The sequence below is a fragment of the Nipponia nippon genome, unplaced genomic scaffold, assembly GCF_047370975.1.
Source record: "Nipponia nippon isolate SJK-2023a ecotype South Korea unplaced genomic scaffold, ASM4737097v1 scaffold_6, whole genome shotgun sequence".
NCBI lineage: Eukaryota > Metazoa > Chordata > Aves > Pelecaniformes > Threskiornithidae > Nipponia > Nipponia nippon.
The window spans coordinates 39,936,271-39,958,133 of record NW_028262380.1 but is presented as its reverse complement, the minus strand read 5'-3'; the positions used below and the strand labels follow the sequence as shown (position 1 = coordinate 39,958,133).

Below are 21,863 nucleotides of genomic sequence, written 5' to 3'. Positions count from 1 at the left end.
TAGATTAGGTCTTATCTAAGAGACAGAACAGGCTAGATCTCTTCAACCTGTGAAAGGGATGGCTGGAAAGAGCTATGAAAGCATGAATGACACACAGAAATTGAACAGAAAATTATTACTTGCTACCTGCTATTAAAAAGGGAGCGCATAGATTACCAGATGGATGTTTTAAAAGTAACAAGTGGGGATGCTTTTCTGCAGGGCTTTAAAAATAGAATTCAGTGTGGTGGGATGTTTTGGAGATCAAAAGTTTAGGGGGATAGATAAACGCTGGGGATACATATCCATTATCTGAACGTAAGATTTAGTACAAAAATCTCATAGTTCATAATTGCCAAAAGATATAATATCAAGAGGGAAAGAACACATTTTTCTTCCTTATATTCTTTGCACCTACCGCCGCTAGAAGCTTTTGTTGGAGATGGAATATAGTGCTTGTGGGACCTTTTGTATGACCAAGTCCCTAATTCATGATTGTCAAAAGGCATAATGTAAAGAGGGAAAGCCTGCATGGCTTTATTCCTTACTGTCCCTGCACCTACTTCCTGGTAGAGAAGAATAGAGTGCTTGGGACTTCTGGTATGACCAAGTATGATTGTTATGGTCTTCAAGAAGATAATACAGGTTAAAACTTGGCATAGGTTTCTAAGGAAGGAAACAAATTCAGCAAAAATTTTTGCTGGCAGGTGGTGTGTGTTGGAGCTGTACACTTTCCACCCAGTAAATCATCTACAAAGTGATACCTTATCCACCTCTTCTCAGCTCCTTCTGCTAAAGAAGAATCTATTGGCAAGGTCAGGGATTACATTGTAGGACAGGTCTCCTCAAGCAATAGCTTCTTTTAGTCCAGAGAACAGAGTAAGAAGACATTTTTTCTTATTTGAACATGCATAAATACCAGCTACAGAGGGTTGCGTTAGCTTTAATGAAAGAAATCAAGAACGATCTTTGGAGTTGTAGTTTCACAATTCACAGGCTGCCTCCCCGCTATTTGCATTGCATTGACACAAACACAGTAATGGGGATGTAGTGAGCTGAATCAGGAAATTGTTCCGTCTGAAAAATAATTCAAGGAAAAATAGTTGTTCAGTAAACAACTAAGTTCTGTGCTGTAGGTCACCAGCCACCTGCCCAAACAAATGGAGGAGGAAAAAGTAGAAGAGAAAAAGAAGCAGATGTTGTCCAATGAATGTCTGTGGATTAAAAGCCCACATGATGTACCTGATGACTCCAGGCTGGTGGAGTTGGATCCAGTGGAATGTGTTTTGTGACTCACATTTGACGGGATTAGTCAGCGTGTAACACGATAGTCTGCAGTTCTTTTCAGTCCCTCAGCATGGAGCAATGGGCTCTACAAACGAGGCGCAGCTATAGCTAAATGGCTCAAAATTTATGTCATCTTAAAATGCTTAGCTTAACAATGGCGTCGTCCGGGGGTACGAGGCCAGCGCTCCCCAGAGATCCTCGGAGCGCGTAAAATCGTCCCTTCCCTACTGACACTGGTTTCTGATCCCCTCACGGTAAGGGGGAAGGCGGCTTGCTAGCTCTGGAAAACCTCCCCTCTCCCAGCTACTGACCCGGTCAGAACCCGCACGAAAGAGCGGAGCTGGGGTCGGGGTTCGCCCCCTCAGTGGCTCCCAGGTCACGCTGACGCGACCGTTAACGCCTGAGACACGAGGCACCGCCGGGCTCTCCCCGGGCCGCAGCTCGTCAGGTGGCCGCAGAGCAACGCCCACCCGCGCGAACGCCCGCCCCGGGGGTCTCATGTATAGCCCGAGCCCACGCCCCCCACCCCGTTGCTAAGTAACGCGGTCCCCGCTTCCGCCCGCCGGCGGCCGGCGTCTCCCTCCAATGAGCGCGCGGCGGGGGCGGGCCCGCCGGGTTGCCCGGGAGACGGGGTTGGTTTTCCCCTGCGCGGCGGTGGCGGCGGCGCTGTCGGCGCGGCGGGCGGACAGGTGAGGGCTGGCGGGCGGCAGCCGGGCCGGGCCGGGGGTGTGCGCGCGCGCGGTACGGCGTTTCTCGCCCCGCCGTGTGGCAAGGGGGGAGGCCAGGATCGGGCGGTTGAGCATGGTGCGGGCCCGGTTGTCCCGCCGCCAGCGGTTCTGTGGAGCTTGGCCGGGCCGCGCCGCCCTTCGCCCACCTACGGCCTGGGGACGGGGCTTTGGGCGGTTGTCTGAAGTATCCGGGAGCGGGCTGGCGGTATTGTTGGGTGTTTATATTGGGTTTGGGACTTCTCTACTGTCTGCGTATCTCTGTACAAATGTGTGTGTGTGGAAACATAAACTTGAAATCGAGTAAACGCGGAGGCAGCAATCCAGAAGAAGGAAACTGTGTGGAAAACGCTTGCCCTCCGCAGGGAAGGAGAGCTTTGGGCTTGTTTATACTTAAGATGCTTTTCCCAGCTGGGACAAGTGCGGGAGGGGGGAGGGAAAACAAGCTTAGAGAATTAAAAAAATTATTCGAGTCCAAAAGCAAACGACAGGCTAAGCACATTTAAGACAGGAGGCTCCACAAATGATGAAATAAGTATTTAAAGCTTTTTCTGTTACGTAAATTCCTGTGATATCTTAAGAGGTGTTGCTTTACATAGAAATGGTTATGCAACAATTTGAGAAACTATTTTGGAAGGCTTAAAAATGGCAAGTATGAAATCAAAGTCTGAGTGAGACCTTTAATTACTTGGAATGTTGTAGTAAATATCATAATCCTGGATTTTAAAATCGGTGAAGACCATAGTGTTCATAATAATTGTCTTAACCACTGTGTGATATATAACATAAAAACTTAGAAACTTCCATGTTAAGCCCCAAAACTTGTTGTTTCAAGAATATCTTTCTGATGGCCATGCACTCAGTCTTTCAAAAATGTCATGGGCTAGGGAGCCCCTTATGTCTCTTTCTAACGAGAGTTTAAGGCTCTTCTGTGTTAGTGTAGAGCTTTCTGGTTTTATGCCTCATTTAAAAATTTTGTCATGACACTGTAGTTTCTTGCTATTCATAAGAGCATTTAGGGGGAAGAATTCAGATAATAAACCATATAGTGAAAAATCAGATGTTCTTCAGACTTAAGCAAAATAATACTTTGCTAAAGTTATTCATGGTAAGGCATATTTCCCATTGTTTTAAATGAAGTTTAAGTTGCTAACCTTTGCACTTCCTAATTTTTTGTAGCCCTAAAATAGGGGAAATTCACTTAGGCTGTGCCATTTGCAAATAAATTGTTTCTTGATTAATGGGGCACAACTGTATAGGTTACTGATATATTTTAGGGTTTCTGTTGGAGAACAAGTGCCTTGCACAAGTCAGTCAAGCTAACTTTGTGTTATTGTTATTTATGTTTTGCATATCAGAACTGTTCAAAAACTTCAGTTAAGACTGTAGTCATCTTTGGCTAATTGTTGTAACCCATATGAAGACATGGTGATCTAAAGAACTTGCAAAGGTAATATGGAGTATGTATGGAGTAATACAGATAACGCAAAAAATTTAAAATATTTTGGGAGTATTGTTTTAGTTACTGATTTTTTGGTAACTTACTAATTATTCTTCCTGACAAGATATCTACTATCTTCTTCCATCTCTCTATTTCAGCAGAAGTGTCATTCTGTGCATTCTGTTACACCAAATCTTGGACTCATTGAGTAGCTCTGGCTATTTAAAGGACCCATAACACAATGATAAACTGGTAATGTGGTCATCTGCTATGAGGAAAATTTCCACATTGCAAGAACAACATAAGTCCTCACTGATGGTCCATTTAACTCATTGGGCCAGTATTTTATTTCTAATAGTGGTAACAGGAGATGATAACTTAGGGAAAGCAACATTTCCTCTTCCTGCAGTCTGTGAGTCAGAGCTGATGTGGACAGTAAGAGTTACTTAAGCAAATCCTGGTGAAGATACTGTGTAAGTCATGTATTTTGTTATATAAGGCAAAAGATATGCAGCACAAGAAGAGAAGTAATTATCAATATAACATTTGAATTATAGCAACTGGCTATGAGAAATGACAATTCTCCTGTAGGGTATAGGCAATTCAGTGACATAGCGTCGTTCAGGCTAGCAGTTATCTATGGTAGCAGCTGAGCTGTACTCTGGGCACTGGAGAAGGCTGGAAGCTTTCTATGGTATACTTTTCCCCACTTAAGTCCTATAATAAGTACACCTTGACTGAATCCATTGGGGCCATTTATTCCTTATCCTGTTCTAGCATGGGTTGGAGAATTTGATTTTGCTGCTCTGTGTGGGTTTCACTAGATTAGCGGTAAAAGCTTGTACAGTTTTGATGACTTTTTTAATGTTGTTAACAATATCGTATACTAGCTCTCAAGGTAGTCTTGTCATGAAGTGTGGGAACTCGTCTCTTCTAGTTCTTTCTGTCATTTGGTGGTGTTTTCATTTAAGGTGATGACCTTGACTGCATTGTTATCTCTGCTAAGGCTACTTCTTAGGTTTTTCACTTGGGCTACTTTGTTCAGTTTTATGTGGCAAGCTGCATGTAAGCGGACAAGTTGATAATTAGTAATTTCTAAAATCTTCATCAATGATGAATCTTTCTGTTCAGTGTCCAGTGTCTAATTTACTATTTAATGATGGGAGATCCCCAGCTCTCGGAAGCAGTTGTCGGAGTGGAAGAGTATTAATGTCATCTTTTTTTCTTGGGCTGTATATTATAGGCCTTATATTGGTGAAGTTAATACTGCCTTTTCCCTACTTAATGATTTTTTTTTTTTTTTAATGCTTCTACTGACTAGAAATTCGGTTCTGGTACGGGAACCTTCATCTACTTTCCAGCCTATGTGGCCAATCTGAAACCAGCTGCTGAGCCTATATGGTATCTTGATTTAAATAATACTTCTGTATCTCTGGTAATTACCACCTCCTTCCATTGTTTTTTAAAACACTGTATCCAAAATGTTTAAATCCATCTCTCTTGAATCTGCTAACCAAACATAGTGCATGAGTGCCTAGTGTAATGGGGTTAAGCTTCCTTCTGTGTTGAAAATCGCTTTCCTAACACATTGTACATCTGTTCTCATGGCCACATCCCGTTGATGGCTCATACTTTTCCCATGGTTTATCACATCCGATGTTTGACTGATTTTGTAAGTTTTTTTTCTTCTCTCTCCTTTTGTTGTACTATAGTTGTGTAGTTTTTACTCAATTTCATGGTCTCTTGAAACCAAGCATCTCTACTTGCAGTTTTTTGGGGAGGATAGGGTTTATCCCGTCCCTTCGATTTATATGTTTTGAGATCTCCTATTTTGTTTGTCTTAAATACAATTGTTTGCATTTACTTGTGCCATTAGACTACCTGCTTTTGCCTCTTACTCGGTAGCCTCTTTCTTAACGAGATGTAAATTGCCTAGTTTATTGATAGTCTGAATCCTAGTCTCTTTGGTTTTGACATTCTCTAGTCTCTTTTTCAATCTGGTTAAAGAATCATTTGAAGTTTTTATGCTAGAGTTGATTCCTAACCTCCCCAGGCAAATCATGGTCTAAGAGCACTAATTAATGCTACTGTTTTAATTGTCTTAACAACTTGAAAAGGAAGTTACCTATTGTCTGAAAATACCTGTAGTGGGAGACTGATAATGATGGAATGAAAGAGGATATGTCAGATCCCAGAGATCAATTTCATACGTAAGTTTAAATGCCAGGAAAGAAAAATTAAGACTTTCACTTTCAAGTGTGACGTTAGTGTTGAGAAGAGCTCTCTAATCATTTATTACTAACCTACAGCACATTTTTTATACTTGACATGTGGGCTATGAACATGCATGTAGTTGTATCCCATTCAGATTTCCAGAGAATGGAGGGCAATCTTGCTGCAGTTACAAAGATTTCTTTTTTTGGAGGTGGTTGTGGTCTATGTTTTTTTGGAGTTCTTTTTGCTTTTGTAGTTATTAGAGAAAAAGTGGCCCCTGAAGTGTCTGAACAGAACTGCTAAATTGACTGCTCTGTAAAAATTCTTAGGGCAGAAAATCTCCATGTTTTAGAACACTATCTTGGGGACAAACTTTTCAAGAGTTGATCTGTTTTGCCAATAAAATCAACTCAATCTTGCCTGTGTCCAGCTTTAGCTAGTTTTCCAAATTTGGAAAATTAGTATTAGCAGATGTGTGAGCGGGTACAGTTTGTACAAGATGATAAACAGCTGGTTGTCATCCGTACTTTGGCTATTCAACCTCTCTTAGCTCACCAAATCTATTAACAAATACATACAGATGATGAATAGCACAGGGATGTGACCAAGATCTGAGGGATTTTAAATATTACCTTGAGCCTCACAGGTGGAGAGAATTATTTCTTCTTTTTTCATTAGTTTTTTTTTGCCTACTTTCAAGTTATGTTCTCTGTGGGCTTGTTTGTGCTTTAGATGCTGGAATTGTTTTCTGCTAAGGAAAGTTCTTGGTACATTGAGTTAAATATGCTGAGGAAGTGTTTTTGTTATTTCTTATATCTGCCATAGAAATGTACTTAAATATAAATTAAATCACAAGTACGATTATCTTAACATCCAAATCAGCAAAATATAGTTTAAAAATGATGCTGATGATTATAAAAATGTTTACTTTGAAATGTGTTCATTATCATTCCAGACAGGGATTTGCACAATTGTAATCTAAATTTATTGTAATCTGTTTCTGAAGAACATGTTAGAATGCAATGACTTACAATCTAGCTAGACATAGATAAATCCTATGAGCATGATACAAAAAATACATGCAACATCTCTCTTACCATATTAACTGTTTGCTGACAGACTGAACAATTTTTTTTTTTTTTTTACAGAAACTGGGGCACTTCAGCTTTGAGTTCATCCAAATTTTATACGTGTGGTGACTATGAAACTGAGACAAGCATTTCAGTACAGACATAGCTTTATGAATAAGGTTAAAATTTTTATCCATACATATGTAGTGTGCCCTCTTTGTCTTTTCTGACCAAGGAATTTGAAAATCAAAGTGATATTTAACTTTCCCTTTTCTTAAATGTTATATATATTCTTCACAGAATTTGAATGGAAGCATCTGCTAAGCCATAGTAACAGTGGTACTGTGTATATAAACGTACTCATTTGTATTTTTTTTTTCTTAAGAGATGTTAAAGTTATTGTCTTAAAAAGAAACAAAAAGACTATAAAAGTTTCATTGAATTTATTTTTCAAGATCCAATTATGGAACATCCTTAGGAAGATATGTGATCAAGTCCAATCCACTGCTATTGTTGGCAGCTAGAGCCTAATCTCCTCCATAAACTGATAAAGCTCAGTCTGAAAAGTAGCTATGTTTTTGTCCTTGTACTCTTGTGGGAAGGTTATTCTAAAGTCTCGTCCTGGTGCAGATCTGGTGATGATGATGGTGTTGCACGTCTGTTACTAACAGCTTATTTTAATCACTGTGAGGTGGCCTGGCTATCCTGTATGTCATCTTGTCCTGATAAATCCACACAGCTTGTTGGGAAAGAGCAAATGAGGGGGAAAAGGAAGACCATTTACAGCCCTGCTTATGTTTGTAAAATTAGTAGCTTGGGAGGAGTAGGGGAAATCTAATTCTTAACTAACCTCACATGACATAGAGTCACTGAGACGTAGGTTTGCTGTGTCATTATCGTGTCATTGCTTATTGCACAGCCTTACTGTAAACATTGTATTTTAGGATTTAGTTTAGGGTATTTAGGATCGTTACATGCTTCATATTCTCAATTTAAAGGTTCTTAAAGCACTAATTAATAAATAATACTGAAGCTTTTTAACTGATTTCTTCACTATAGATATTGATGTAATGAATTTACATAATGCTATATGAATTATGAAAATAATGAATTTTTATACTCTTGTAATTTAAAGAATTTTTGAAGTATTTTGTACTTGCGTTTTTTGTTGTGTGTTTTTTGTTATGAAGACATTAATTCCTGTAATTAATGTTGTGGCTTCAAAATGTGTCAGAAGAGAAAATGCAAAGTTGTAGCATGTTAATCTTTAGTGTATATAGTCATTCAGTAGATAATTTTTAGTGCTATGATGGGACATATTAAGAAATAATGTCTACATGGATTGACAGAGAATTAATTTTGTTATGGAATTGCGTACAGTGGATCTGGAGACAAGCTTACAAATATACTAATTTCTATGAGGTGTAAATATAATCAATTGAAAATCATTCTTAATTTTGAAACATACTTAATGCTACTGATTTATGGCAAGAATACATTAAATCTGACTTTTTAAAGAAATTATAGAGGCAAATGTCTAAATATTTATATAAGATTCAAGCAGAAACATAAACAGTGGTTAGAAATGTATTTGGAAAAAATAAGTGCATGGTTAATTTAGCACAGTATATCAACTGCAGGTTATTAAATAATAGCAAATTTGGTGGCAAAAGTGGAAGATCAAGATAGAGAGGTTTCTTACCTCTCTTCCGTTCCTGAAGATAGTTCTTCATAACTGAAATGTATTGCTGACTTCATGTACTGCCAGATAATATGGGAGAATAGTATCAGCTTGTTCATTCCAATGGCATTTAGATCATTATTTTCAGATGTAATCTTTTATCATTTGTTTTCTAGGTAAACTGTATATGTATGATATATTTAGGAATATATTTTAGCATGTAGAGATTGAGGCCTCTATACTCTTCAGCATCTCATTTCAGACTCTTTTAAGGTCATGTCTTTGTAGAGAGCAAGGTAGTAGCTTACTCTCATAACAAAAAAATACCTGCACTGAAGTGTCCACAAGTAAGATCAACTTTCATATCAAATACAAATAGAAGATAAACATTGATTTTTTTTTTTTTCTTTGTTTGTAATCTTGACCTTTGTAGCACTGATCTTTAACCATACATTGTAATGTTCTTATCCTAAAGCATCACAATTTACAACATCACTTCCATTTTATCCTTCTGACTGTTTTGGGTTTTTTGTATTTATGCCTAGCCAATCAAACTTTGGGGCCAAGTATTCAGCTGTTCTGTCTGCGGTACTGGAGGTAGTTACCTCCACTAACTCTCACTATTCTCAAATTGCACATCCTTCCTTATTATCATATAAGGCAGAATCATTAAAAGCAGTTGGCAAAGCCCAATTAATATCTTACTCCTGCTGGATCGTATCTTAGAGGAAATTTCATAGTGTATGGGCTTTGTGTCCTGCCTGATGTCCACACTTAAGGTAATTGAAGGTTGTCATCGTCAATAAAGTATGTCTTCACTTGAAATTAAATCCTCTTCTACTTGAAGCTTGAAGACATTTCTGATTCTGAAATCACACTGAACTGTTCAATATTCAACTTTTCTGAGAATAATTTGATTTAGGAATTCAAATAAGGATTAAACAACCTTGTATTCGTGGCTGGATTGATCCATTGTCACTTCAGACAGTAGTTCTGTGAATATATACCATTTCTGTTATCCTTGACAGATGATGCTCATAAACTTAAGAAGAAGTTTCATCTACAGTCTCCGTATCTCTTAGACTATATACATTACCAACTGGTAAAGCTGGAAAAAAACATTTTTAAATGTTTAGCATAAAGTATAGATCTTTTTTTCCCAGTATCAACACTTCATGCGAAGGGTTCCAAAAGTTATTTGTTCAGTCACTACATTCTACAGTGGCGCATAGCTGCTTGTGATAGCAGATCCTAGAATTGTGATGTCTCCGCGCATTACAACCCTCATAGGAGTTGCTTGTATGTGTAAATGGAAATGCCTTATATGAACAGCATCACCTTCTGTACTCCATCCATCTCCTTCATCTGCCTAGTTTGTACTCTTCCTCCTGACTCGGCAAGCTGCTTTGAATCCCTGTAGCTCATGGTTTCAGAGCTCACAGCTGTGGGATCCAGTGTGTCTGCTGTTTATGCAGCCCTCTGCTGATGGGGCTCTTTCTAGATCAGAATGCCAGCGTAGTGACCTCTTGAGAGCTTACAAGACTCTGACCTGATGATGATATGGCCTCAAAAGTGCTGCTCCTCTGTATCTTCCACCAATGCACAGACTCTAATTGGCCTGACCAGCCCATAACTCTTGCTCTGCAATCTCCATCTTTACCCCCTTTCCTCTCAATGCCAGGAGTTTAACTGTCTGTGTTCAAGGCAAGCTTTGCTATGGTGCAGCTGTGTAACCTTGGGTCAGACTGTGTGAAAACAGTGAAGTCAGGAGAAAGCTATGAGAAACTTTGTCTGGGGCTTCCATCCATGCACCTTCTGCCCCCCGGCTCTAGGGCAGCATTGGAGCTCAGGCCCTTGCCTTGGTCTTTGCCTGAACTATGCCATAGCCACACTGTGCTTAGCCTTAACGCCTTGCTGCTCCTGACCTTGCCTTGCTGAATTCCTGTCTTGATCTTGGATTTGTTTTGGCACTGTGAACTTGTCCAGTGATCACTGGACTACCAACTGAGTCTGGTTACCATCACTGGACCTGTTTTCTTGCTCTTGAGTACTGAGGGGTGGTGCCACTCGTCAGCGAGGTCACCCCACGCCTGCTTTGCGGTCACCTTTGGCTCCTGGCTTCCATACTTTGCAAAGTAGGCTACTTGTGCTGCTCCCTCTTGGTCTTATGCAGGCAGATAAGAGCCCTACTCCTAATGGGAAGTGTCCCTCAGAGTCCAGACTGAGAGGTAAGGAATAAAGCCTGCACAGTTATGTGAAGGGGATAGAACAGAGTCCATGGTCCTGTATTGTCCAGCTGCCTCTATGGAGTTGTAGAATTTGGCCTTCTCCTGAGCACACTGGCTCATTCATAGCCCTGAGACACAACTTCAGTGGGACTTGGTGAGGGCTGTGGACAGTCTGGACAATGCACTTGAATATGTGCTAATATGACTGTGGATGCAAGAGGTGCTAAGCATTGTGAAATGACCCAGAACAGCATTAAACAGCCGTTTTTGTATGCTTTTGGTTGGCTTCTTTTGTGTATCTCACTTGCCTTTTAAAATGCACATGGCAATGTAAAAAAGCTGAAGTGCTGAGCCCGGCAAGATATCTCGTGTTTCTCTAAAGTATGTTCTTATAATTGTATATATTTCTTTAGAAGTCTTATATTACAGCATTGATAGCTATTGCAATTTCCACCTCAAATGATAAGTTAATGTTTGTGAGTGCTAAATAGTAACAGACCTTTTTGATTTGTAACATACACTGATAATATTATTCTTGTCATATCATATATTTACATATTAGTTATTACATATGCATAACAACTTCAGTTTCTAAAATGTAGTTACTTTGCCAGAATTGTTCCCTCTAGGAGTTAAGTCCTGACCCTGAAAAGTGTAAAATTATTCTATCACTCGCTGAAATGAGAGTACCTAGTTCCAAAGGGAGGATTGTGAAATGTCTGCAGCATAGGCTTGATCATAGAATCATAGAATATCTCAAGTTGGAAGGGAGCCATAAGGATCATCAAGTTCAACTCCCTGCTCCTTGCAGGACTACCTAAAAGTAAACTATATGACTAAGAGCGTTGTCCAGACGCTCCTTGAACTCAGACAGGCTTGGTGCTGTGACCACTTCCCTGGGGAGCCTGTTCCAGTGACTGACCACCCTCTCAGTGAAGAACCTTTTCCTGATGTCCGAGCTGAACTTCCCCTGCCGCAGCTTCATTCCATTTCCTTGTGTCAGCTCAAAAATTAGACAGTTGTTTCTGCATGAAATGAATAGGATCTGTTTTGTCTTTTTATTCCCTCTGGAATACTGCAAATACATTTATTGGGCAACCTATTGTAAGGCTGTATGCACCTTCAAGATGTCTCTTTTGGTCTGATCTATTAAAATTTATTAACATTCAATGCTTGAACAAAAATTCATTTTTTTGACTTTGGCGTCATAGTACATTTTGTTGTCCTTAAAAGTGAGAACAGAGAATGCTTAACTAGATGTACCAACTGGACTTTAGGTTAAGTGCATACTAAGTTATTTATAAAACATTTAATAAGATTAACCTTAATTACAAAAAATTAAGGGATGGAGTACTTTGAGATTTTTCATATTTTTATTGTAATATTTAGTACATGGAGTTTCATTCATCCTCCACTGGAGTATTATTATACCTATAGTATAATAGTTTTTCCAGCGGTTGGAGATGAATGATGGAATAGGCAAACAAATAAAATGGACCCATGATGCATTTGCAGCTACTAGTCTTTCTTGTCTCTATTTTTCAAGTATAATTTAGCACAAAACTTTTTACTTTATTTACAGGTAATTGTAACAGATCACTTTTAAGCAGTTTACGTTCGCATCCGCTATCCTGTAAAGATTTTAATTGTGTCTGAGCTGAAGATATCACCAGTTTATTGAAAGGCTAATATAGTATCCATATTCATTTAGCCCATGCTTCCCTGATGATCCTGAAACTAAATGTGAACCATGGTGTTAGTCTCTCTTGAGAGACTCATCGTTCTAACAAGTTGGTATTGAGACTAGAAAATTCAGTTCACATACATTGTGGAACAGCTATAGGTGTAAAACAGAACCAAATTTGTTACCGTCAAACTACATGTAATACTTTGCTCAAGTTTCTGAATGATGCCATGTGCCCTTGTAAAGACACAGAGCAGCCTGAAAGCAAAGGCTTTCCCAAATGTGCTAGTATTAATTTATTTGAAACCATGATTTTGGGCTGTAACAAGCAGTAATATATGGATATGATTTGTTTAGCAAATTATAAAATTTTTGTTCATAGGAGTGGTATATCAGTAACATTTTTATCATTTAGTCATAGACCTTGGATATGGTCAGGCGTTCCTTCAGCTGTGTGAATTAATCCCATGTTTCCCATATGGTTTATGAGACCATGCAAATCTGTGCACTTTGCATTGTTTACATTTGAGCTGAAGTCTCAAGTGGCAAGTAATCTGAAAGATTTCAGCAGTGTGGTGGGAAGTTTCTCTGTATATCCTTGTGTATGTATACATTTATCGGGAGGACTCTATAACCACAAAAAGAATTTGCTAATCCGGGAATGCAACTTCCCATAAATGAAATGGGTGTCTTGATTTAAATTTTTATTATTTTGTGTGTGTGTGGTTTTTTGGTTTTGTTTTTCCCCTCTTGGGTGTCATAATTGCTGAGTAAGAGACTGGAGAGCAAAAGTATTGCTGCTTTTCTCTATTTTCCTGCTGTGTATCTGAGAATGTAATTTACTTATACAGTAGCCTTAATGGAAACTATGTGTGCTAGAGTAGAACTGGTAATGACACTGAAGTGCTCTTTGGAAATGGTGAGTCGTGTTGCCCACTAACTCCAGGTTAATATCTGGTACTTCCAGCTGCTCTTTTCCTACTTTACTTTGTTTATTTCTTGATTGAACAATTGACTTCACAGTCTAGCTTTTGCATTTATTATGCATTTTGGGAAACAGCTCATTAATCCAGTACAGAAAGGCGGAGGTTCTCTGGGTTCTAGATTTCTTAAGAAACTGGGGTTTTCTAGCTCTCCATAATCTCTGTTGAGGATTTGATAGTTGCTGCAACCATGCAGTCAGGAAGATTTGTATGATAATGTCTCCTAAACAGCAGAGCTGATGAAGTGTGCTGCTGCGGTACTGAATTGTAGTGTGAGCAATACAGCTTTTATTCCTCTTTCTACCTCTTGTTTTCATTGGTATAATGCACTGTAAAATCTGATGTGAAACTTGGGAGCATACCAAAAAAGGACAATTAGCTGCAGAAGGAATAAATACAGACAGATATGTGAAACTCTCCCGAGGGAGAGAAAAGCAGCAGATGCATTCCAATGAATTAGTGAAAATTGGGCTTTTTAAATTTCCCAGCCAGTGCTGGTGGCTGTAGCTGAGCCCTTCAGGCTCTGCTGGCTGTGAGCAACAGAGATGCAGATCCTTTTTTCTTTTTTTTCCCTTTTTAAAAAAAATGTTGTTAAACATAAGATGTTCAGCACTTGCAATTATCGTGGCCCCTCCTACTGTGCCAGTTGAAACCATTCCCTACATAACCAAAACTTCCCATGATTCTGAAGGTATTTTACATTTCAATACAAGCTTTTGTGCACTGAACCACATTTCTTACAGACAGTACATTTGAAAAGAGGGAAAATATTTTTTTTAGGAGATAAATGAGAACGACTCAAACAGCACCTCATTTTCAGAGCTCAGAAGCACTGTAAAATTGAGCTTGAAGCACTAGCCTGCTTTAATTTAAAATACTGAAATATATAATCTAGTAATTGTTTTAATGTTGATTTCTGGTTTCCAGTTCAGAATCCAATACATATGGCATTTAAATTGCTGCTAAAAGTATTTCAGACTATATATTTATAAATGTAAAGCTTATTAATGTAGAATCATATCAGAGAGTTCAGATCTGATCTTTGGGTAGCTTGTTGTAGTTTTGAGTAAATTTTAGCACAGGACTCATTGTACTCGCATGTGTTCAGGTTCTGTATTTTTTATTTCAACTGTGCCTTCTGTCATGGCTTGGATGACTTATATTTCCCACTGGTTTGATGAAGATGATTGGTATGAAGGACAACAACAAGTAAGACCTGTTTAATATTTTCTCTTTTACTTCCTTTATATTTTTTTTCTTTAAGCTGCTGTTTATTATATTACTAGTACCAAAAGTAATATTCCCATAGTGGTACTAAGAAGGGATTTTTAGTAGTTTTAATGAGATCTTGAATCATAGATAAGCACATCTAAAATTAGTTTTTTGAAAATTAATTTTCCTAGCTGGATAAAAGATACTGGAAGTTTGGTGGCCACCTACTTACATTTCTTAGGTTGCATAATTTAATGAGTAGTAATTCTTTAATATGTAATGAGATAGAAATCGAGCATTTAATTTTATTGTATTAGGAGGAATTAATATACTGTGCATGGAGTAAACTAAAATAGCTATAAGCAGTAATTGAGTAAAACAAAAATATTTGGAAAATATTAAATTCACCTAGGGTCATTTCCAGTTTCTACCTTGGATACGTGTATATTTTTATTCACATTTTTCAAAGGAGGAGGAGTCGTTACTATAGCAACATTTGCAGGATATCTTGGATTTTTTTTTTTTTTATATTTATTAACATTAAAATGCCTTGGGCAAGCTTGATCTACTGCTGCTTTCATAGATTTATGGTGGAAAGTGAATATAAGTCACATTTCCTTCACTGTATCAAGCTCCTTTATGTAACCAGATATTTCTGTAACTTCTATTTCTCCTTTTGATAGTATATTCTCAGCTATTGAATCAGAATGCAGGAGATGCTACTGAAACATAAGGGCCAGCAGCTGCTTTCATTGTATTATTGTGTATTACTTGGTAATGCCAGTTATATGCTCATAAGCATTAAAAACTAGCAGATTTTAATACCTTTCCACTGTTCTCATTTTACATGTCACTCATGGTATGAACGGTTCAGATGTGGCGTTATCTTTTAATAGCTGCTCATCAGGGATTCAGGTGTGAGATGTGTCAAGAGGTAACTTTATCTGAAATCAGAAGTGTCTTTGCAATTTGCCAGCAGAAAAGCAATCTTCTGGTGATTATGGTAGCTCTGGCTTGGAAGATGAGAACAAAATTAATATGGAGGGTCTTAGATGCTTTATACTGAGATCGGACGTGGTTATATGTATTTCTTTGTGTTACATACTGTATCTGAAAACTAGATTTCTGGTACCATATGACTAATCAATACTCTATATATGGTTTTGTACCACTGTTACGTATGCTGTTGATTGGGTATGTAGGTCAACATTCCTGGTGATGTATTATTAGAAATACCAGCATTTTTCCATGCTCTGTTTCAAACCCTAGTATTGCTCTTTAGATTATCTTGTTAAACTTACACAATAAAGGATATTCTAGTTAAACTCTACAAGTAGCATAGTCAAGAGAGTCAAAAACACTCTTTTGTAAGGCTTACCCCAAGTTACGATTTTTTTAATGTTAAATTGTTGGCCTTAGGTCTTCTAAGCAGGGTACCTATCTTGGATTAATATTTGTTTTTAATTTCAAATAAGTCTTTGTTTCTGTAAAATACGGTCTCAGGCTGCGATTTCAAATCCAGACTTTTTCCAAACTTCAGCCAGAGGTCCACAACATTGTTAGGACTTCTTCTCTTGTGAAGCCAGAGATACTGTGGTTAAATCAATTCTAGTAGTAATTTCGCTCTGGGTTTATTGTGGAGGTTTAAAATGTCTGTGAACACTAGTAGAACACTTGTTTGTTTAAAATGATCTTTTAAATAATAGTGTTCTTCTCCTAGTCAGCGTCTGGATAACTGAACACACTCATTTTGAACACTTGCTAGGTTATCATAAGTTAGGAAATGTCATCTGCAAATGCTGGTTGCAAGAGTGTGGCCAAGGGTTCTGGTGTTTTTGAAGAATCTTGCTGAAATTCAAAGCCTTGTCCAAGGCACTCTCTTCTTGCCTCTGGTTAATATTCTCTTTCTCTAGGAGCCACAGACGGTCTGTGTGCCATGAATTGTATACAAAAGCAGAAAAAACTTTTCTAATTTTTGCAGAGAGGCATGCAAACTCTGTACTGCTCAGTGGTAAACTAGCAACCAACCTGACACTTTAACAAGCAGTAGACTACCTAGGTTAAATCCTGCTGGGAAGTATGAAGGGCTTAGCTTTTGTTTAGAGCAGTACATACATAAACCTACATAATTATTCTATATTATTCTACATTGTGACTGTCATGATTAATGTAGTCAGTCTTTGCTCATCTTTTGCCCAGAAGCAGTTGCTTGAAGTAGTGTGTGTACAGTCTCAGTAAGACTGTTTAGACACCTACATTAGTAACTGCAGTTTGATTGTCCACATCAAGAAATGAAAATTCTTTAGCATTTTGTGGTACTCCATGCTAAGTAAGAAGAATTTTTGTTTGAAGGGAGTAACTCAAATGATATTAAGATATCTGGTTCTTAAGAAATTGTAACTGAAATATGACGCTGCCATCTATTTCTTTGTTTCTAACCTTTTTTTCGTATGGATCTATTAAAATCTATGACAGCTGATCTTTTACAATATACATATTGTCAAAGTTTTCATAGTATAAGATTTCTTCTCATCTTCTGATGTGCTTACTTTTATTTTTGAGATTCCTCAGATTCATAAAGTAATAGATATAAATACATTTTAATGTAATGGCTAGAGAGCATAGAATAGAAAATGTACTAACTTCTTAAATGCTCCTTCCAGAAACATTAAAGTTTTTGGAGATTTCATTGCTCTCTTTATTCTTAGTAAATTTAATTTGTCTGTTGTCTTTTAAGTTGCATATGTACCAGAATATTTCCAATTATCCTTTATTTCATGGGTCTGGACATAATAATCAGAATTTAATTTCTTAACGTGTATAATGTGCTTGGTGTTTTCCAGCCCCCTTGGAAGAGGGCTAATACTAATTATGCTTATGTTCTTACATGAGACTCTGTGCTATTGAGGCAGGCATACTCAGGAAGAAGTTGGTTTCCACTGTGTCTTGCAGACATGCAGAGATTTCTTGGTAGATTTGAAGACCTTAGTGTTCTTAACAATTTAAATTCTTTGTCCATTATCTGGTGTTTCAAACTAGTCCCATGGGATAGGGTAATGAATTTGAAACTCTGTGGTTCACAGGTCGCATTTTCATCTCCAGTGGATTTTCCCGCAAAGATGGGTAAATACGCCCAATGTCTTTAAGGAGACATCACTTTTATGTCACTAAAGATCTTTAATTATTACATTATCATTGACATATTGCCAAAAATACTGGTACCTGGGGACAATAGTCTGGATGAGACATAACAGTTTTATATGTCAAACATACAGGAGTGACAGCAAGCGTTCCACATAAGAAAACATACAAACTTAATTGGAAGATAGTGACGATAGAATGAACTGAAGCAGAGGACACTAGCACTTTATTACACATAGCTGTTCAGAAGCTAGGGGGTTATATATACAGAAGCATATTGATTAATATAAGGATACTGTATATTCATTTTTGTGTGCATGCCATATTGCATATTTACTCATTTGGACAGGTCACACACCATATGGACCACAATCGCTAACAATATAAGCATATGTTATTGGTTGTGCGTGATGGTTATAAATTTATGAATACTTATAACATACAAGCACATCCCTTGATAATTAAAGGGTGCTAAGTGATGGATTTAAAGAGCTATTATTATTCTGTAAATATTGTTGTAGTACAATCGGGAAATACAACGAGCACTGCAATACACTGAGTAGCTGAAGCAGAGAAAAAGGAATTAGGTTAAAATTAAAATGGTGCCTGTTAAAGAGCTGCAGTTGCCAGGCTACTGACACTGCTGTTTTGTGTGTGTGGTGCGACACAATGCTCAGTCTTTCTCACGCATCCTTTAGTAACTGCATTATTCTGTGAACATCAAGGTTTAGTTCATTCATCTGTCAAGTAAAGTGATTTCATTCTACAACCAGAGCAAGATTTTGCATTTTTGGGAGCAGCGAGGTATTGGAATGAACATGGAAATTCTTAAGTGGTTTACAAAAAATGATACCTTTGCTAAGGTAGGGATTATTAGGCATTTATCTTTAAGTTATTGATATATAGCCATGTCTACGTATCTAGTCCATTTAGTTGTTATTTTTAAATATTAACTCTATGGTATACAGAATTTCAGTTTAATGGGTTTTTTTCTATATTTAGCAGCAAGGAACGACTTAGAATGTTGCTGTTCATTCCAATTGAAAAGAAAGGTTTTTGTTGTCCTCCTTCTTCCCTTCATCTCCTTGGAAACTGTGGGCATCCTTTTGATAGCTTTCCCAGTGTGGTATACATTTTTTACATGCACAATTTTTTCAGTGTATACTTGAGTCCAATATAATTACTTGTACATCCTTTATTTTGAAATAAAATGTTTTTTTAACAAAGTATGAAAAATCTCCATTGTATAAAAATGCAACATGTGTGAAATCATACCTATATACCCTTATTCAGTTCTACTGCATTTCTAGTTTTCTGTCATTTTATGCAGGCTGTTCTGATGAATGTTGCTTTCTCCCTTTAACGATAAGTATGTTCAACAGAAATCTATAACGTCTGAAAAGATCTGCAGGAAACTGCTTTGATGCATGATACTTAGAAGAGAATAACAGTCAGTATGCCACACAATTGTCACTTCTTCTTCTAGATACTATTGTACTGAATTTCAAAGCAAGTGCATCTTCTTAATTATAATATTTTTTTTGTAAAACAGTATATAACTCATTACGAGGAGCAGGAACTATTAACAAATTTAAACCAGCAAATATTAGTAAATAAAGTGCAAATTCCTTTCTATAATACACTTCAGAATATTTTACATATGTAATTTGGTTAATACACTTAAATAGGAAAATCTATATGAAGAATCAAAGTTTACTGATGCTTCTTAGGCATGAGTTATTAACTCAGTGAAATAATGATATATCACAAAGCAGGATTTTTCATCTAAATGTTGATCTTATTTAGGAGACATTTTCATCTGAATATCAGACTTTAAGAAAAATAGTACATTATCCAAAAAATGGTTGTTTTAAATGAAACTTGTGAATGAGGCTTATATTGGTGAATTTCTTTAAAAAAAAAAAAAAAGTTACCTTTTGTCATTAATGTAAATGTAGAACAAAGAGAAGACAAATGTGTTTGTCTGTTTCAAATACAGTACTTAATGTGACATATCCAGTAATGCTTACAGACAGACATTTAGAACTAGGCTGAAATAATTTTATAACCATTTGATGGCAATGATTTTTGGTCATGATTAATCTAGCCTGAATTCTAATCAAGTGACGTATGCATTTGGAAACCATTAAAATACCCTAAACTATGCAGGTGTCCTGATGACATGAAAAAAATACATAAAACCCTCTTCATTGTAATCAGCTGCATGGAAAACATGGAAATAGTAGCATTAGTAGTGGAACTATCTCCAAACCCAAAGTGCTAGTCTGTTTTGTGTGATCGTGGTAATTGTGAATCCAGTGTAGAGAACCTTTTTCTTTTTGTTCTGGATTTCAACACTTAGGCTTGGAATCCTGCTTATTGTCAGCCACTTAGAATAGTATTATAGACTAGATTTCATGTAGTCAGGAATACTTTCGCTCTTTCATATCAAGGCAAAAAGTAAGATCTGCTGAATATATTAAGATTTTTTTTTTTTTTAATACAGATTACTGCAGAATCCTAAAAGGCAAATCTGTTGTTACTCTGACAGCAACATTTGTGGAATTCTGTTTTAGCATCTGTAAGAGATCTTAACTTTACATTCAATTTTACATGTAATCAAACTGCAAATTGAACAAGATTTAAGATAATATTTTCTTACAGATTAAACTTCATCAAATCAGGAACCTCTTAGCTCCCATATGAGAAGGTAAAAAAGAGGGTCTGTACAAAATGAGACAAATCTGTTATTACTGAGAAATAGATATTTGTGCACTCTTAGTGTCTAAAGAGTTGTTGACTTTTAATCAGTCTTACATGCGGTAAACCTACAAATTAAACCTGTGATAATCCATTATTGTACATCTAATTCACTTCTGCTTCACCATGCCTTTTCTTAATGGTCCTTATCCGATTGCTGACATACCTAGTGTTTTAACCATCATTTTCCCTGGAATCAAGAGCAGAAACCAAGTGTTCTGATTCCAGGTATTATTCTGTGTTTTAGTAAATTGTTATGTAATCAACTGGATGACTTTAATTTCAGAAAAAGTGTTTGTTAATGGTCCCAGTTAATTTTTCATTGTGACTGGAAAAAGTCTGTGTTGCAGGTCTGAATGCCCCAAATCCAAATATTTCTGAATATATGTGATTGATACTTTAATTGCACAGAAGGCATCTCTGGAATTTGTAATTTTACTAAATAGTAAAAGAACACTAAATGGCAAAATCAGAAATTTGGAGTCTATTTTTTGTCACTTCGTGGTGGTGGTGATGATAATTCTTTAGATAATTTCTTTCTGTGGGACTCATGTCATTTATAACATGAGATGGATTGCAAATGAACTGCAAGGTGATGCAATTTATAGAACTGTTCTGCCTAGAATCTATAATTTATTTGCTGCAGAAGTCAGAAGAATTGTTGGCAGAGACAGGAAAGAAGTCTAATAGCCAAAGCACTAGTCTGCCGCAGAGCTGTATCTTATAACATTTTTCTGTATATTTCTATTCTGTTGCTGTACCATCTCCTTTACCAAAATTTTCAGAGGTTAAACATGGGTGTTTCATTTTCTTTAGGCATTTAGAACTCAGTCAGAACCTTTAAGCACTATAACTACAGTCGGTGATATCTTTGAGATGGTTGGCCCCAGACATTCAATCTGTTCCTGATCTTCTCCTAAAGAAGCACCCAAAATAAGGCTGTCTTAATTATTTTTTTTTTCATTCACACTTTCCAAAGTGAAAGAGAGATATTTACAATGTCATGGAGGTTGCTTCTTACGTTTATTCATTAATATTTATCTGCCAAGTAGATACCCCAAGCAGATAAGAAAAATGGAAGATAAAATTGATCATTCGACTTCATTTTCATCCCTTTGTGTATGTGTGTGTGTATATATATATATATGCAGTAAAATGAAATTTTGTTAATATTTATATAATAAGCTTTTTGTCAAGATTGACCAATAGGTTCCCTTGCGTACCAAAGGTCACTATTACCATACTTGTACAAAGTTTTTTCTAAATGAGCCTTCATATTAAAGTCATTCAGAAAAATATTTCCCCCTCCAAACAGTTGATATCAAGTAGGTGGAAAGTGACCTGCCGACAACATATCTCTCCTAAAGCTGTTACACAGCAATGCATTGCATAACGAACCCTTGCACTTAATCAACAGTTGCTCCCTCAAAATACTTGATCGTGTTTGAAGTCTCCTTT

At 37.1% G+C, this 21,863-nt stretch overlaps 1 protein-coding gene across 4 annotated transcripts in view; it reads left to right on the top strand.

The window, feature by feature from the left end:
* The first annotated feature begins 1,909 nt into the window (after positions 1 to 1,909).
* The window catches only part of WDR17 (WD repeat domain 17), a 67,174-nt gene continuing 47,220 nt past the window's right edge, over positions 1,910 to 21,863 (top strand). For 2 of the 4 annotated variants that reach the window (XM_087735595.1, XM_087735594.1), the window contains exon 1: positions 14,308 to 14,501. In XM_087735595.1, coding sequence (XP_087591721.1) covers positions 14,391 to 14,501 — 111 coding nt within the window. In that variant the 5' untranslated portion in view covers positions 14,308 to 14,390. Of the gene's footprint in view, positions 1,956 to 6,847; positions 6,896 to 14,307; positions 14,502 to 21,863 lie in introns of those variants that run through there. The other 2 variants (XM_087735598.1, XM_087735596.1) reach the window with 2 other exon arrangements.